Source organism: Macrobrachium rosenbergii, chromosome 59 (genome assembly GCF_040412425.1).
Source record: "Macrobrachium rosenbergii isolate ZJJX-2024 chromosome 59, ASM4041242v1, whole genome shotgun sequence".
Taxonomy (NCBI): Eukaryota; Metazoa; Arthropoda; class Malacostraca; order Decapoda; family Palaemonidae; genus Macrobrachium; species Macrobrachium rosenbergii.
The window spans coordinates 25,044,614-25,064,613 of NC_089799.1; the positions used below are offsets into that span (position 1 = coordinate 25,044,614).

Genomic DNA, 20,000 nt, shown 5'->3' on the forward strand with positions numbered 1-20,000 from the left:
TACACACCTGTACAGTCACACATCCCTTACACACCCTGGTGAGCTGTTGAACACGCTAGCATCACCTTCCCGCACAATCCTGGTGTGTTCATTCTTAAATCTCTTAAGTGTCCCTACATCTTCAACTGTACTTCACCGAGATATCCACACACTATCTTTTAGATCTCGATGAGCGAAGTCATCTGAGAAATTCTGATTACTTCGGACATGCATTCTCCAACTTTTTCTAACCCCTCTCCAGTGTTTTAACTTTTTGATCTGCTTCTACTCCGTCTTCCACGTTCACTAAATATGCATAATACTCACTCCGCTGACTGGGAACTACATCATTTGCCCATATTTTCTCTTTTGACCTGAGATCCATTTGATTATTAACTTTTCTCTTCAGAGTTACTTTATTGTAAAACAGCGGCTTATTCTCCAAATATTGTCAGCCATTTTCACCCATTTATTCTTATTATATACCTTCTTTTAATTTTCACTCTATTCTTGACTGCCTTATCAATCTTCTCTTCTTTGGCCATACATGTATATGTACCTCAATGAATCTTTTTTTTTTTAATTATTAAAGCTTTCATTTCCTCATTTACTCATCTTGCCATTTACTCTTTTTATCTCTTCCTCCCTTCCTACTCTTACAAACACTTCCCTTATCACTGTAATCCTCCATCATGGAATTTTACTAAATCTTCATCTACTCCTTCCTTATCCTTCCACCCTAGCCTATGATTTGGGGGCTACAACTCATCCATTTTCTCCTTGTACGCGCCCTCACTTTCTTCGTATGAAAGTCACTTGTCTTCATTATAATTAAAGGAGTTGTCGCACCTGCTTCTCCAAATGTAGCTTATATAAGAATCCTAAGTTTTTCCACAAACCAAACGTTATCAAAATAGGATGACGATAAGGGAAGGGCTCCCAAACGAGAAGGAAAAGGAAAAGTAGGTAAGGACACTTGAACAAAAAAAAAAAAAAAAAAAAAAAAAAAAGGCCAAAAGAGAGCAAAATAGGCAGGACAAAAAAAGGCACGGAAAAAGATTCGTGAAGATTAAAGAATAAAGGAGGATGAAGAAGGTAAACAAATAAGAAAACGAGGCAATGAAACCAAAACATGTTAAAAAAAAAGGCGATGAGATTAAAACACGGAAGAAAAAATGGACGAGAAAGAACTGTAGCATGCAAGAAAGAGAGTAAAGACGGTAAACAAAAAGAACAGGCAATGAAACCAAAATGACGAAAAAAGGTCGAGGAAATAAAAAGAAGGAAGGAGAAACGAACGCGAAGGACCTAAAAAAAAAAAAAAAAAAAAATATGCTATGAAAAAGGTATAGGCGCTGGCCGGGAGTTCCGCGAGCGACCAATCTTATAGACATGAATCTATCTCATAGCCTTCGAGGAAGGGCCCCATAATTCAGGAGAAAGTCAGAAACAGTTTACGCCGGATAAAACCGCCACGTTGAAATAGGCGCACATTACTCAACAAAGACACGCCATAAATCGCAAAAAAGTGGGCCATTTGTAAATAAAAACACAGACGCCGTTTTTCGGGGGACGGTATATTCACATAAATCAAAACAAGGCGGTATTCATATGTAGATGAATATTGCGGAAAAAATTTATACTTTTACTGGGTCAAAAAATTCTTGGTACGGATGGGAAATGGTAAATAATGCGTTTGTTCTTATGAGAGAGAGAGAAGTCAAAAGTAAGCTCCCAAAATTCCGAACACCGCATTAAAGACACAATCGTGATGTACCCGTGTGAAAAAAAAAAAAAAAACTTAGTGTTGCTTTTTTTCAAGTGACAGGCATGCGTTTGCATAAAAAGAAAAAAAAAAGGACAGTTTTTGACACAAATAATTAGTGTAATTTCCGAGCATTTTGAAATGAAAAGACAACGTGGGTGTTTGGGATATGAGGAAAATTCAAAATCCTTTAGTATGAAGATTACATCATACTTTTCAATTTTCTACTCTTGCCTTCAGTTTTCATTTCCTTTCTCTTGCAATTGTGGACTAGGTATAGAGTTGTCAGGGTGTTCTTTACGTAAGTGTAGAGTTAAAGATACAAATGAGTGTAGCCAATAGGTATTCGATACATATATGATGTATGGGCTTATTGCAAAGATTGCTCCATTTTGTTTCATGTGAAGGATTGAGAAGATTCCTCACTTCAAATAGAGTTGAACAAAGCGAATTGGTGTCGTCCATTAATTCAATTCTCGGTGATCTTTAGGCATTTCGAAATTCAACGCCAATAAAAGCTCAGCTGCGCCAGCAATTCCGCTTACTATTTGTGCATCGGTCTTCCGCCATACGATATACACTCTGCGGAAGTGGAGAGTTAAAGAGACAATGAGTAAAGCCACTTAAATATAATGCATTCAATAGGTATTCTATACATAGTAACGCCTCTCATCACATTTTGTAATAACCGTATTGTCTCTATCTGTTATTTGAAATGTGAATGCAACAGTGAACTTAAAATATGGACTAGAGCTCTCTTTCTTTATGAATAAAAACTCGGCATAACAAGAGGCTTGTAAAGAACAATTTAACGAACCCCGTAAAGTTTTCCTAATTAAATTCGCCTGGCTGGAAATAAAGTTTTTATCATGTATTTACCTTACTGGATTCAGTATCATGAATCATGTCTTCTGGTGAAATATATATATATATATCATTATATATATATATATATATATATATATATATATATATATATATATATATATACATATATATATATATATATATATATATATAATATAAAATATAATATTATATATATGTGTATATATAAATAAAATCAAATTTTGGTCTCTTATTCTTATTTTGTTAATGTTTTCAACATCTTGTGGAGCCTCTTGAGTTCATCAGATATACTAGACAGATGATTTCCATACGTTACATTGAAGTTTGAAAAAACTGTTCTATAAAATCTTTATTTTCTCTCGATTCTGTACCATTAAAATCTTCAGCTAAATCACTAAAATGCTCATCCATTGTTGTTAATACTAGAGAGTTCATATTTACAAATGATGGCCCGGCGATCGTCTTTCTTCTTCTTCTTCTTCTTCTTCAGCTATAAGACCTAGAAAAGTCTTATGGCTAAATTGTGCATGAATCTCTTCTGCACTGAACTTCCACATCATTAAAGTCTTCGTATGCCTTTGTAGAAGAATCATCAACAGCAAATCGAATCCCATTCATACACCCTGCGCCATTTATCTTTGACGAACTCTCATACCTCTTGGAAATTAAGGCTCTTCCTTTCCAGTGGCCCCTTTCTTGTAATCTATCCGTCATCTTTTAGGTCTTCTCCGCCTCCTTCTTCCTTTTACATCTCTTATTCTAAGTCCCTTTCATTTATTAACCTTTCTCTTCGCCTTTACTTCTCTGTAAGACTACTTTATATCCTCTCTGTTGTTCTTTCATAGCTTTTTTTATTAGCTTTTCCTCTTTCCTGCATTACTTTCATCTTGACTATCTCATCCATCCTCCTGCATAACTGCACCTCAAATAAACTTTTTTATCCCCTCACTTAATCTCTCATTTTGTTATCTCACGACATACAGTTTTTCTCTCTCGTTCCTTCCTAAACCCACAAACACTCTACAATGCCACTATGACTCCTTCATGAAATTTTACATATTCATTGCATACTCCTTTTGCCTACATGCCTGTAACTTTATTTCATAGATGAATAACTTTCTCCTTATATGCTTCTCTCAAACTCAGTTTACTTAATTACATTGACAGTCACAGTTTCATAGCTTCTTTCTCAACTTAATCTTTAACTTCTTAACTTTTACTTCATCCAACGATTCACCCATGAAGTATCTCCTCAGCATATTCTTTACTAACACATAGTCTAATGAAAACTTTAACTTAAGATTTTTGTCTTTCCCAAGTATACACATGATCACACTTCTATAGAAACCATATGTTTCAGCCAGCAAGCATTTTTCAGATATTCCCATATAACCTCTCTACTCTCATTGACTGTCACCCGTCTTTGTATTTAAGTCACCTAGCACGGCCACCCTCTCACATTCTCCAAACACAGTCAGGCATAGATTTAGACTCCCGAAAATTTCTCTTTTACTCTCATCCGTATCTATTCGAATCTTGATCATATGCATTCATTTTTGCAACTGTTTCTCTTCCCATACTCATTCCTAACTTTGTAGCCCATAAAGTAACACATCTGAACTCTCTCAACCATCCTCAGAGTCTTCCTGACACTACACGCGCTATCCAAAGCCCAGGCTTTGGGCTTTTCACCTCATCCAGATGCTACCACTTTTTGCCCTACCTGTCCCTACACAGCGCTCTGTCACCTTTATTTCGCTACTTGCCAAAAATATCCAAGTTTCTCTCCTTTACTCTTCATCCTTGAATAGTAGGACCGAATGATTGTATTATATTCTTCTTTTCTGTTTTCAAGTAAAGGCATTGCAAGGTGTGTGGCTATAAACCTCATGCCTTGCTAACTGGTGGCTTTTGCATCATCCAGGGTGGAAAAAATAATATTGATTTCGCTTCTTGGCATTCTTTTAGAGTGAAGGGCTTGAATTTTTCATTGGCTCCAGAAAAGGCCCACCTGACAATTAGGACATATATCTTCCTGATTTGCGGTCCACAACCTTCAGGGCAGTATTGTCCAGGTTGTACCTCTCACTACCACGACAGTAAATGAACTGAACAGATGGATGTGATTGCTGGTGACCTCAAGAGAGAGAGAGAGAGAGAGAGAGAGAGAGAGAGAGAGAGAGAGAGAGAGAGAGAGGCTTATCCACCAATCACCGGAAAATTCCTCACCCAAGGGCGTTGAAGTCTCTTATTTACACTTAAACCCCCGAAATACGATACATGATATTCTTCGTTTTCATCTCCAACGTAACAGTCAGAATACCAAAGTTTATAGAGATCTCGAAACAGTCTAAAATCTTTCCTCAGTCTGATATTACTTCATGGGAAAGAAAAACAATTTCCGACACCGGAAAATTAATATTTCTCGTTGGCTGAAATTAAGTTCGAACTTCTACAAGGTAAATGGTTTCCGGGATTCTGAGAGAGCCTCCTTCACTTTAATTAAAAACAGAGATAGAAAACAGATAGATAGCTAGATAGAATAGATGGAGAAAGATTAATTTTTCAAAGAATTCTACATTATGATTTTTATCGCGGCGACATTAAGATCATATTTCGAGATTACTTACTAAACAGAGTTATTTTTCTTCACCAAGATATAACGTGTCTTGTCAGTAATGGTAACTTTTAATGTTTTACTCCTTCCTCTGAAGAAAAACAAAATATAATAAAACTGAAAATGAAATAGAAAACATCATTGGTGAAAAACAGACATAGCTGAACTTTCCCTAATACAAGTTGAACAATTTAGCATTAATATCTAAAGATATGGCACGCTTTCTTATCTTTGTTCAATTTTATCTGCAATAACATAAAGGTTACTAAAGGTGAAAAGTGTTGCTTTTCACCGAAGCAGCATTTCAAATGATGTATCTATGCTCAAAAACAGATAATTCCCATCATCAGTCGTATCATGAAATAAGTCCAAAGCACAACCTAAGTTCATTTCTTCACTAATTTTCCGTGAAACGAATGATAAAAAGACACGCACACAAAAAATGTACACATACAAAAAAAAAAAAAAAAAAAAACGGGGACCGGTGGAGAGTGTTTACGGCGAAACTTCTCCGGTTCCAGAAGTTTTTGTCAACCCAAAAACTTGTTGTTGCCTCAGCTGAAGTTACAGAGCTTATGGGCAGTCGGTATAAAGTCACCACGGCCTCAGCAAACACGGTTTAGAGTTTCAAGAGTTGCCTTTCGCTCAAGTTAAAATGAATTAGAGTATTTGCTCCGGGGAATTTAATACCTTTTGCCGAGCCGAGTTAATATAAACTCTTCGGAAAAGTAACCCGGGTCATTATGGTAAATAACAACTTGTTGGGATTAGTGGAAAGTTTTTCATTAAAAGAGGAAGGAAGGCAGACGAGGCTTATTACTGGGTATGAAATTGGATTTGGAATCCGGTGCGCGTTTGTCATCTGTAACTCATGCTTTGTGTTCCTCATTATTATTATTATTATTATTATTATTATTATTATTATTATTATTATTATTATTTGGTACACATTTGTAACTGCAACACATGCTTTACGTTCCTTACTACTACTACTACTACTACTACTACTACTACTACTACTCCTACTACTACTACTATTATTATTATTATTATTATTATTATTATTATTATTATTATTATTATTATCTAGTACACATTTGTAATTTGCAACACATGCTTTACGTTCCTTACTAATACTACTACTACTACTCCTACTACTACTACTACTACTACTACTACTACTACTACTATTATTATTATTATTATTATTATTATTATTATTATTATTACTATTATCTAGTAAACATTTGTAATTTGCAACACATGCTTTACGTTCCTTACTACTACTACTACTACTACTACTACTACTACTACTACTACTACTATTATTATTATTATTATTATTATTATCTAGTACACATTTGTAATTTGCAACACATGCTTTACGTTCCTTACTACTACTACTACTACTACTCCTACTGCTACTACTATTATTATTATTATTATTATTATTATTATTATTATTATTATTATTATTATCTAGTACACATTTGTAATTTGCAACACATGCTTTACGTTCCTTACTACTACTACTACTACTACTACTACTCCTACTACTACATTATTATTATTATTATTATTATTATTATCTAGTATCACATTTGTAATTTACAACACATGCTTTACGTTCCTTACTACTACAACTACTACTACTCCTACTGCTACTATTATTATTATTATTATTATTATTATTATTATTATTATTATCTAGTACACATTTGTAATTTGCAACACATGCTTTACGTTCCTTACTACTACTACTACTACCACTACTACTACTACTACTACTACTACTACTACTACTACTATATTATTATTATTATTATTATCTGGTACACATTTGTAATCTGCAACACATGCTTTATGTTCCTTACTACTACTACTACTACTACTACTACTACTACTACTACTACTACTACTACTATTATTATTATTATTATTATTATTATTATTATTATTATTATTATTATTATTTTTAAGACGTGATCATAAATACTAAACTACAAGTCCGGAAATAAACCTGTCAAAAGATGACTAGTTGCACACAAGTAAATCCCGAATTCACAGTCAAAAGTTTCTTTAAAGCTTCCAGTAATACAGAAGACCAATTCATAGATACGATGGATGCCAATCATTATAAAAAACTATTTATGTAAATTTTATCGGTTATTGTGATTTATTTATCATATATGTTTTTCCCCCCGAGCTACAGATTCAATTTTTTTTATTAAAATCTATAAAGTTTATCTGAAGTAATAATTATCCTGTCTCCATTTCCATGCACATTTTAGCAGCGCTCATATCAGGCCTAATTTATTTGTTTGCCATTAATGCTAACCAATTTTACTAAGCCATCGTTATTCAAAAGAACAAAAAGCAACCTTCCGAGCAGTATGAAGTAGAATTTCTAACCTAGCTTTGAGACTCGCAGGTTTTCAAAAATGACCACAACTGAAGCAAATTTCCACAACTACTGAGACAGTAAAAGAATCTCTTGATAATTTTGAAGGTAATCAGATTTTAGTCTGTAAAGCTGAAATTACGGATTTACAAATGTACAAGACTTGAAATACCGCTTACATAATACTGCCGTAAAATACTGCCTTAGTGCTAGACTCAGTTTGAGGTGAATCTTAAATTCACAAAGGTGATGGTAATAATGCAGTGTGTTCAGAACTCTAGTTCTGATTTGTTTAGGATTTTGCTCTGTTTTGTGCATGTCCACAGAGTCCTAGATCCGAGAGGTGTTAGAGCTTTAGATTTTATTTTCTCAATAAAGGGTTAGAGTGTCACAACAATAAGTCTATCCAAGTCATCTTCTATGTAGAATATTCCATGACGCAGGATCTTTCATGTTCGCTTCATTACAGTTAGTGTGTGTGTGTGTGTGTGTGTGTGTGTGTGTGTGCTTGTTTCCCTCAGCACAAATAGTAATATTCTGATGAGGCATGATGATATCTCCGTTAATGGAGATTACTGCGGTGAAAAGTTGAGACATGTGACCTTCAAAGATGTAAAGCTTCCTAAGAGTTCTACTCTCCCAACTTATTTCTTTAGTTACCCCTTTCTTTTAAGACGTTGTTTATGTAAAGACATTTGTTGTTTATTTGTCAGTTTTTAATTATTTCCCACACTATTTTACTAAAGGTATGGTATAATGGTAAAGGTGTTTCTTTTTTCAAACAGAGCAATTCTTTACTCTGAAAGGATATTAAGTAAATGAATAGTCCTTTTTGTTTATTATATCATTGGTTGTATACACAACAACAACAACAACAACAACAATAATAATAATAATAATAATAATAATAATAATAATAATAATAATAATAATAATAATAATAATAATAAATAAGTAGGCGCTTACCTAATTGTCCTTGAACGTCAGCAAATTTTGCCATGCCAAACTATCTCAGAATTCACGCTTCCTGAACATTACAATTTGAAAGTTCCAGTGAAGTTCAGTTGAATTATGCCTTAGTTATAAAAGCTGTTAAAATTACCTGAATTTTCTAAAGAGCGATTTCAGATCAGTCCAAGACAATACCTTCCGTTCACTGCAGATACAAGATTCGTTGACTGACACGAGCAGCGTCACTTCCTGTTTAACTGTTTCCTGAACGGTAGGGAATGTCATGGATTTGTCTGATATCGCATTTCAGAAAATTCGGGAAATTCCAACAAACAACTCGCATAACTAAAGCATAATTGTAATGGATTTCAGAGAAAACTTTTAAAATGTATTATTCCGGAAGGATGACTTTTGAGATCGTCTGGTAAGGTGAAATTTACTAACTTTCAAGGACAATTAGGGAAGTATCAACTTTATTATTATTATTATTATTGCTGTGTATACAACCATTATTGGAACAAACCTGATGGGTAAACTGACATTTTGGATGTGCCGTGGGCTTCCTGGATGGACAACACCCACAGATGAATATCTGTTATCTACCATATTCTGGTTTTCATTAGGCTAAGTTCCCTTGATGTATTAAGCAGGCAAGAGATATCCTACGGTCAGTTAAATCCTTTACCCATCCCATCTTCCCACATCCTAAATCATAATCATCCCAACGCAACACACACTCATGGGCATTTGTATATACTTTTCTTTCTTGATTCATTCTGACATTACCACTCTATTAATATTTGGTGTTTCTGTCAAAATTCTCTTTGCCGTGTAAGTTTTTTTTTGCAGTATCACTTCTATCGTATACTTTTTACTGTAATTTGCTGTATTTTAAACCCTAAAGGTTTGTTGATTTAATTCATATTTTTGTTAAATTCTGTACGTTTGATGTGCCAGCAAAACAAGAAACTGTTATGAATTCTCTGAAAATCTGTTTTATGAATAACATATATCTATTACTTTTTATTTTATTAACTCTAGTAGCTTTTTTTTTTATTTCTGTCAGAAGTAATTATGGCTTAAACAAACGCTCACGATTAAAGGCAGTGTTCTGATTTGAACATTTATTTTCAGAAAATCATCACCGGCAGGTTTCATATTCATAACCCAGGAGATATGGTTGGAAACCTCTACCTCCTAGTTTTCATGACACTGCACATCTCCTTAATCAGTTTTATGGTATCAATGTTTGCTTGATGTTCTTCAATAATCAGTTTATTCGTTTTTTTTTTTTTTTTTTTTTTTTTTTTTTTTTTTTTTTGAAATTTAAGGGAACAAACCCACTCTAGTCCATAACATACCTGGCATATTTTCATGAAGCCCATTCTGGTAATTAGGATAGATGGCTTAAAAAAAATTAATTCACTCATTCAGTCACCATGCACATTTTTAACAAAACTAAAAGGGGAAAACAGCTAATACTTCCCCCTCATTCTGGGAGGTACTTCGTCTTTCGCTGCCTACATGCATAAAAGAACCCCAGCCGTTATCTTCCCTCTCGTGTTTTTTTTTTTTTTTTTATGGAAGGGTTAGATAAGGGCATTGGATAGCTCACTCAATTGGCCTTTGCGCCAAAGAAAACAATGAAGATTTTCCTATTCATACTGAATAAAATACGATAAAGTCTTAGAAAAAAATATGAGAGAGAGAGAGAGAGAGAGAGAGAGAGAGAGAGAGAGAGAGAGAGAGAGACAATGAAGGCAACTACCGAAATTTAGAGGTGACTTCCAGACCTCACCCGAAAGTAACTCCCAGACCTTACCCGAGAGTAACTTCCAGACCTTACCTGAGAGTGACTTCCAGACCTTACCAGAAAATAATTTTCAGGCCTTACTTGAGAGTAACTTCCAGATATTATCCGAGAGTAACTTCCAGACCTTACCCGGGGGTAACTTCTAGACCTTACCTGCGAATAATTTCCAAACCTTACCTGGGTAACTCCCAGACCTTACCAGAGAGTAACTTCAAGACCTTACCTGAGTAACCCAGACCTATCCTGAGAGTAACTTCCAGATCTTAACTGAGAGTAACTTCCAGACCTTACCTGAGAGTAACTTACAGACCTTACCAGAGAGTAATTTCCAGACTTTACCAGAGAGTAACTTCCAGTCCTTACGAGAGAGTAAATTCCGGACCTAACCTGAGAGTGCCTTGGAGATTCCTTGCTGTCAGGATGCCCCGAGTGCGTTACGAAGATTCGTGGGTCCTTTGCGATGACTTGATCGGCCAAGGCGAGCAGCATGATGTCCTTGTTGCGAATCCAGGAAACTCTCTGAGGGCAACAACGAAGTTGGTGTTAGCGTAAACAAAAGTGTCTTTGATATCTTTAACTTTAAACAACAATGGATCGTAACTATGGGTGAAAGCAAATAATAGCATTAATTCCACGTTCTCTTGATATCCTCAAACGGATCTCTCTCTCTCTGTTTTTTTACTATATATCTTAAAAGTAATTTCAACTAAAAGACAATTTTTGCTCTCCAAATGTTCCTTTCTTTGATTGTTTAGCCTTGAGCTCTCTCTCCCTATATATATATATATATATATATATATATATATATATATATATATATATATATATATATATATATATATATATATATATATATATATATATATATATATATATATATATATATATATATTATATATATATATATATATATATATATATATATTATATATATATATATATATATATATATATATATATATATATATATATATATATATATATATATATACTTTTACTATACATCCCAAAAGTAATTTCCAATAAAATTAAATTTACGCTCTCCAACTGTTCTGTTTTTTTGAGTGTTTAGCCTTGCGTTTGCTCTCTCTCTCTCTCTCTCTCTCTCTCTCTCTCTCTCTCTCTCTCTCTCTCTCTCTCTCTCTCTCTCTCTCCCTCTGAAAAAGGGCTAAAATATGAAAAGCAAAGTAAACAACCGTTAATCATCTGCTAATCTGCAAAAAGTCTGATGTTTACCTCAGAATGTTCGGAGAAATAATATGAGAAATTCAAGAGTCTAAAAATAAGATAAATCTGCATAGGCACCGTTTTGGTTTTAGTATCGTCTGAGCTTATTGGCCTCGCTATAAGGTTAAATATTGGCCACAGTTTGTCTTGGGAATAGATTACACTATTATCATGATAATTCTTTATCATAAAAGGCGTGGGATCAAGTCTTGGTCGGGGAAGGGGCATTTACTATTTACAGTTCCGTATGGGTGCAAGTTATTCCAGAGGATAAGTAAATTTTATATAAATGGGTTATTTGCAGCTTGATATTTGAAATTGTAAAAACGTCTCGTACAAGTTAATGATAAGGCTAATACACACCAACGCACATACACACACACACACACACATATATATATACATATTCATATATACATACAAACATATATATATTATATATATATATATATATATATATATATATATATATATATATATATATATATATATATATATATATATATATATATATATATATATATATATGCCATAAATTATAAATGTTATTCTGTTACTGACTGTATCATGTTTTCAAAATAATATGCAATATCATTTTTTTCCTTTGAGTAGTATAATTCGTATTTAAAGAGCGCATCCCGTATCACCTGCGCTTTTAAAACCCCTTTGCATCGTTTCACAGCCCAATCAACCGATCTCACGTCTCTTGATGAGAGCACACTGCATATTGCATATTATTTTGAAATATTTCACAATCGTGACGTGTACACGTAAGCTTATTTTCCTTATTCTTCTTGCGTTTTCTCTTGGTCTTAATTCCGCCTTGTCCAGAGTCTTCTCATAAAAAGCATGCGCAAGAGACGTTAGTGCCTTTAAAAAGCGAGTGATTGCAAGGGAAATGAATGCGGAATAAACTAGGAAGCATCAGGGTTGGCACGTTACATCTCTATGATGCCACTTCTGTTTGTAGTTGCTTCAACTTCAATTTGCTCTCTAGATTTTATGTGCGTTTTAAATGTGTTCAAGTCTCACACAAATGGCGCCTCTCTTGATGTGCGCGGCTTTTCTGGAACATATTTCAGGACGGTGGCAAAAATATAGCTGGCTGCTGTGTTCAGTTATTATTTGTTCAAACAGTAAAATGTTCGTGTTTTATATCACGGGGTGATGCAGGTAACCTCAAAACTGGTCCCATAATCTTTTTCATGATTTTGAAACTTCTAATAAAAATCAGTGTCGTAATACTTGGAACAATGAATGCTTGGCTGGGATTTAAAAATATCCTGATTTGGCACATGCGATTGTTGTAATTTTCATTCAAAATATCTGGAAATAGAATCACCCTTTTTTTTAAGATAATATCAACCAAATGGAATCTGAACATCGTTCATAATAGAGACGTGTGTATTGCTAATGCCAGTTTGTAATCCACTGTGAATATGATGGACTTTTGCCGTCAACATTATTATTACTATTATTATTATTATTATTATTATTATTATTATTATTATTATTATTATTATTATTATTCAGACATTTCCATAATGGTATTTTTTTCTTATTTTCTAATAATTATGACTGAGTAAATAAAATAAAAACCATTAAATATAACTGGCTTTACTCTAAGGGAAAAGAGTTGCATTACATTCATGGCATTTTGCATGTAATTTGTCCGTTCATTTCTATACATGAACAGATTATACGTGCGGTATAGGATTCCTTGCTGATCTTATAACTTCGACCCAAGAAGAAAAATATTAATAACCTTGACCCTCTTCTAAAGGTCACAGACCCTTAGACGTGGGGTAAGATTTCATAGTTTGGATACTACGTTAATTGTTCTCAGGAATTCATTAAATATTTCTTTAAAACCCAATAAATAGAAGTAAAAGAACACATTATCCTCCGGTGATGGTTCAAAAACTTTAACATTCCCAATGGGTTTAGATTTATAGTGGTTTTCAATTTGCGAATCAAAACGCAAATGAAATAAGACTTGGATGATACTATACAGGTAAATTTGAAGGAATCTATAAATATCAAATTAAACGAAAGCAGAAAATACTGAATATGTCAAAGATTAATAACAGTAAATTGATGTTGAAAATTGTCAAATTCAGAGTTGATATCATATTTCATCTCCTCTGCGTTTGTCTCCATATTTTAACCATTTTGGGCAAGTGGGGACCCTTAAGTGACCTTAAGGGCAAGTGTGGACTTTTCAGTAACCTTAAGGGCAAGTGGGGGCCCATAAGTGACCTTAAGGGCAAGAAGTGTCCCTTAAGTGACCTTAAGGGCAAGTGGGGGACCCTTAAGTGACCTTAAGGGCAAGTGGGGACTCTTAAGTGATCTTCAGGGCAAGTGGAGACTCTTCAGTAACCTTAAGGGCAAGTGGGGGCCCAAAGTGACCTTAAGAGAAAGTGGTGGTGGCCCTTAAGTGACATTAAGGGCAAGTGGGGCCCCATAAGTGACCTTAAGGGCAAGTGGTGGCGGCCCTTAAGTGACCTTAAGGGCAAGTGGGGGTCCTTAAGTGACCCTAAGAGCAAGTGGGGGTCCTTAAATGACCTTAAGGGCAAGTGGGGGATACTTAAGTGACCTTAATGGCAAATGGTGACTCTTTAAGTGACCTTACGGGCAAGTGGGGGACTCTTAAGTGATCTTAAGGGTAAGTGAGGACTCTTAAGTGATCTTAAGGGCAAGTGGGGATTCTTCATTAACCTTAAGGGCAAGTGGGGGCCCATAAGTGACCTTAAGGGCAAGTGGTGTCCCTTAAGTGACCTTAAGGGCAAGTGGGGGACCCTTAAGTGACCTTAAGGGCAAGTGGGGGACCCTTAAGTGACCGTAATGGCAAGTGGGGATTCTTAAGTGATCTTAAGGGCGAGTGGGGACCCTTCAGTAACCTTAAGGGCAAGTGGGGGCCCATAAGTGACCTTAAGGGCAAGTGGTTGTGGCCCTTAAGTGACCTTAAGGGCAAGCAGGGACCCTTAAGTGACCTTAAGGACAAATGGTGTCCCTTAAGTGACCTTAAGAGCAAAGGGGGTCCTTAAGTGACCTTAAGGGCAAGTGGGGGACTCTTAAATGACCTTAAGGGCAAGTGGGGGACTCTTAAATGACCTTAAGGGCAAGTGGGGACCCTTAAGTGACTTAAGGGCAAGTGGGGGTCCTTAAGTGATCTCTAGGGCATGTGGGGCGCCCTTAAGTGACCTTAAGAGCAAGTGGGGACCCTGAAGTGACCTTAAGGGCAAGTGGGGGTTCTTTAAGTGACCTTAAGGGCAAGTGGTATCCCTTAAGTGACCTTAAGGGCAAGTGGAGAACTCTTAAGTGACCTTAATGGCAGGTGGGGACTCTTAAGAGATATTAAGGGCAAGTGGGGACTCTTAAGTGACCTTCAGGCCAAGTGGGGACCCTTAAGTGACCTTAAATGACTTGTACAGGCTGTCAAACTTGATTTGTTGGCAAACTTTTACAGTCTATACAATACATTGTCGGTGAGCTACATGAAGCAAAAATTCAAATGTCGGTTGACAATTAATAAAGATTTGTCCTAATTCTTTACCATGAAGGTCAGTCGGGACAGGGTTCCACATAAAGATTTGCGATACGAAAAACTGATTTATTCGGCTGAAATAAAAATAGAACAAATGTGGTTTGCTTTCTTTCATTTTACCCTCTCGAACATTCTATTTTTTTTATTGTCGTTTCTTCATTTCTATGAATGAGATTTTATTACCATTCTCTCTCTCTCTCTCTCTCTCTCTCTCTCTCTCTCTCTCTCTCTCTCTCTCTCTCTCTCTCTCATCCAGTGTCTGTACGGAGTGTAGAGAACGTTATTTACAGTAATTATGCTCGTGAATTTTGCAAAAATTATTTGCAGTAATTATGGAACTAAATATGGTGAACAATATTTGGAATAATTATGGTAATGAATATGGTGAGCGTTATTTACAGTAATTATGGTCCGAGATTATGTTCACCCTATTCCATACGATGAAGAATATTTCTTGGTAATTAGCATTAATTTCTGTTTCCTATTTTCGTCTCTATTTTAAAATCAATAGGAGGGATCTCAGCCTATTTTTATGCCAAAATGCTTAAAATTCTTAACATTAAATTTGTTTTGTTTGCGACATATGGTTAACCTGTTACATTATTATTAATATTATTATTATTATTATTACTATTATTATTATTATTATTATTATTATTATTATTATTATTATTTTTTATTATTATTATTATTATTATTATTATTATTATTATTATTATTATTATTATTATTATTATTATTATTATTATTATTATTATTATTACCCACAACATGAACCCTATTCATATGGACCAGACCTATGGGGCCCATTGACTTGGAATTCAAGCTCACTTGAAGGAAATTACAGAAGATAATAGGAAATACAGAAAGAAGAGATTTCTTACCAGAAAACAAAGATAAATGAAAAAATCAATAAATAAATATCTAAAGTGTAAATAAATAATTAAAAGTACAGGGAGAATTGTTTTAGGGCAGTAATGTATAAGCTGAAAGCAATATTAGGCTATTAGTGTTTTAGAATGAGCCAACAATCATGAAAATATATTTATATATTTTTTAGAAAATAACCAAATTTTAGGCCCACCGAAATCACAGTAGGTCCGGGCGTACAGTTGTTTCAGGTCAAACGGTGAGATTTCGAAATGACCTGAATGCCCTGAGATTCGTTAATGTCTTCAATTACTCAAAGAAGGTGAAATCTGATACAAATTACGGAAAGTGCTCTTTAATTCCGAAATAACTGTTATCATAATGTTTTGTTGACCATATATACTCAGCATTTTAGATTTTCTGTAATTTAAAGAGTTTAAATGCTAAATATAGTAAAAATTATAGACACTGAACATAAGAACAAATGCCAGCTGTCTAGTTGATGATCTTTTTATTGTCTGCATGTTTTCCCTTCAGATCTTTGACGCATTCGACAGAAAAGACCTTATTTTTTTAGCTCAAGAATGGCACATCTTTCACGAAGAAAATCTTAGTATTAGACTTATAAAGTGAGCCAACTATTTTATAATATTTTATAAAAATTTTGATAATAATTCTTTTTTCCCAGTTCCTTAAAATCGGTGGCAATGTGGTTGAAGAAAATGAAAACAGTGACATACAAAGTTTTAAAGACGCCTGAACTATCCTCTAGTTATGTGCCCAAGTTTGATTGGTTTGATTTTGAAATAATCCTAAAGCTTTTACATTTGCTAGAGAATTGCATCTTTACATTAAAAAATGGAATGAACCTGGCTGCCCAATAAAAAGCTTTTTCTCATTTATATATTACATATTCTATGAGGGGAATTCTTCATGGAAGATATATGGAAAGTGTTTAAAAATCTGTTAAATTTGCTGCTTTTGAGTATGGTCAACATTACAATTATTTGAAAATTAACAAGTTATCATCAGAGCTCCTCAGTCAGAAAATTTAGTCTTAATTACTCACATAATTTTTATCCTCGTTCTTTTGAAAACTTTTACCTTGCAAAGCTTTGCCAGTTTTTAGCTTCGAAATCAATATCAATATAGAATCATCTTAGGAAAACGAAATTTCCAAGGCATTGCCTACGTCATCTCACGACATCCACCGCACCTCCCCAAACCAAAGAATGTTCTTCTCGGAACATCAAACCAGCTTTCTGTTTCATTACATCTTTCTTAAATAACTTCGACAGATTCGACGACTGAATAGAATAGGATATATAATTTAGGCCAAAGGCCAAGCGCCGAGACCTATGAGGTCATTCAGCGCTGAAACGGAAATTGGCAGTAAAAACTTTTGAAAGGTGTAACAGGAGGAAAACCTCGCAGTTGCACTATGAATCAGTTGTTAGGAGAGGGTGGAAAGTAAGATGAAAGAAAAAGAGAACATGAACGGAAGTACAGTAAAAGTAATGAAAAGGGTTGCAGGTAGGGGCCGAATGGACGCTGCAAAGATCCCTAAGTAATGCTTACAGTGCACCGCATGAGGTGCACTGCCGGCACTACCCGCCCTACGGAGAAGAACATGATGAGGTAACGGAAGCCCCTAAGAGCCACCTACGTCACTGAATGCAATACTGAAATCTCCTCACTAAAGAATATTACATTCCGACTAAGCAAAACTATTGAAGGGGCGTTTCAAAACATTTTGTTAACAACCAATTTAGATTTGAGCTCGAGTGGGACTGACAGGTGATTAGCATCTATCCAGAAGTTTGATGATAGTATGGAAAGTTTACCTAAAGCTTGGCATTTGTAATACACACACACACACACACACACACACACACACACACACACACACACACACACATATATATATATATATATATATATATATATATATATATATATATATATATATATATATATATATATATATATACACATACTGTACTGTATATGTTTCCATCTGAACTGTTACAATAACTTCAAAGGGTCACTGAATGATGATGATGATGATGATGATGATGATGATGATGATGATGATGATGATGATGATGATGATGATGATGATATTATTATTATTATTATTATTATTATTATTCAACCTTTGTATTCCATAGGTAAAGGCCCACACATAACCTAACATGCAATGAGCAGATCTGATACTAACTCGCATCTATGAAAAAACGAAAACTTGAGGCAAGGCTACGTTCTTCTGATAACTTTCTAACTTATTTTTGCAGATAGTTTCTTCGTAAAACCAACGGGGAAGAATTACTTCAGGAACTTTTGACTTTCATGGAATTACGTCCAGAGATGGATTTCTGACTGATACTAGATGATGACAGAGCCTATAACTGGCTGGAAAATAATGACGGTACTGTAATACTGAGTACTGTAATACTTCGACTATTGTGTTGACTGCAAGAAGAAGTTAGTTATATTTAGTGCATTTTAATGATCCTGACGACATTACGTCACCAGGCTTTTATAAAAGTTACTATTTTATCAACAATACAATGTTTTAAATTTGTGACATTATATTCTCATTAATTTTAATTTTGTGTTGTATTATTATCAATAATACTATCCTGCTATGTACAATAAATAACGATCTGGGAGACATTACACCACTAGGATTGTATAAAAGTGAATATTTCATAAACAATACTATGCTTTAATTTTATATTATTGTATTCTCATTAATTCGACTCTGTTTCGATTCTAGCTACAAAGGTCTAAGAGGTGCATTCTCACCCATCCAATTGCCTGCAAGGAGAAGTGATTATATTTATTGTATTTTTAATGACCTGTACGACATTACACCACAAGCTTTTTTTTTATAAAATTGAATATTGTATCAAATATGAAATGTTTTGAATTTGTATTATTGTATTCTTATTGATACTATCCTGCTTTGTTTCTCGCTACCAAGCCTTAAGGGATGTATTTTTATCCATTAATTGGCACCAAGAAGATATCGATTATATTTAGTGTGTTTTTATAGATCTGGACGACATTACCAGAAAAGGTTTTTATAAAAGAGAGTATTGTATGAACAATGCAATGTTTTCAGTCTTGTTATTTCATCCTCACTGACTATGTCCTTCTTCGTTTCTCGCAACAAAGGTCTAAAAGATGTATCTTCCAGAATATTCGACCTGACTGCTGTAGAAAGCTACTATGGCATTAAAAACTTGTCCGAAAGAGTGGAGCCTGCAAAATATAATCCCCTAATACCTGGCTAAGCGGAGGCAAAGAGAAACTTCAAATAGAATTACCCAATTCTCTAGGAACTCTAACCAACTAGACTGGAAGTCTTCCATATCATCTACTTCTGCAGACAGTTATAGGCCTTCTTATTTTGAAGGGGGGCCTATCAATTTCCAAATAACCCTAGACTTTTTACTCTCCTGTTTTGTTTTCGTCACAAGACCCAGACTTATCAAGTGGTAATTGGTTTCCAACTGAGGACACCTACAAGTTGCAGGTGCCGACGGCTACAACAAGGCAACAGAACAGTATATGGCAATTTTTAACGGTGAAGTCATTCCCAGCCGAGTCTTTGTATTAACTGCTCTATAAATGCTCGCTTCTTAAAGCTTAAGCGGCTGGTGCTTATTAGGGCATAGCAACATCGCAAGCAAGTTACAACTGTATAATTATTCACTTATATAATGAATGCATTTTTATAGCATTCGTTTTCATTGTAAATGAAAATGTTTGTATTTCCATTTACTCAATCAAATCAAAAGGAAATGTAATCTTTATGGAAACTGCAGAGATAAGGAACGAAAAACGAGAAGTGAGAGAGAGAAAGAGAGAGAGAGAGTTGAAACGAGAAACGACAGAGAGAGAGAGAGAGAGAGAGAGAGAGAGAGAGAGAGAGAGAGAGAGAGAGAGAGAGAGAGAGAGACTGGACGGACGGAG

General features: G+C 34.7%; 1 protein-coding gene across 2 annotated transcripts in view; it reads right to left on the minus strand.

Annotated features, from left to right (window-relative positions):
- The window catches only part of LOC136837527 (neurotrimin-like), a 195,884-nt gene that overhangs the window by 82,825 nt on the left and 93,059 nt on the right, over window positions 1-20,000 (minus strand). For both annotated transcript variants that reach the window (XM_067102374.1, XM_067102373.1), the window contains exon 4: window positions 10,763-10,894. In XM_067102374.1, the coding sequence (XP_066958475.1) occupies window positions 10,763-10,894 (132 nt within the window). The remainder of the gene's footprint in view (window positions 1-10,762; window positions 10,895-20,000) is intronic.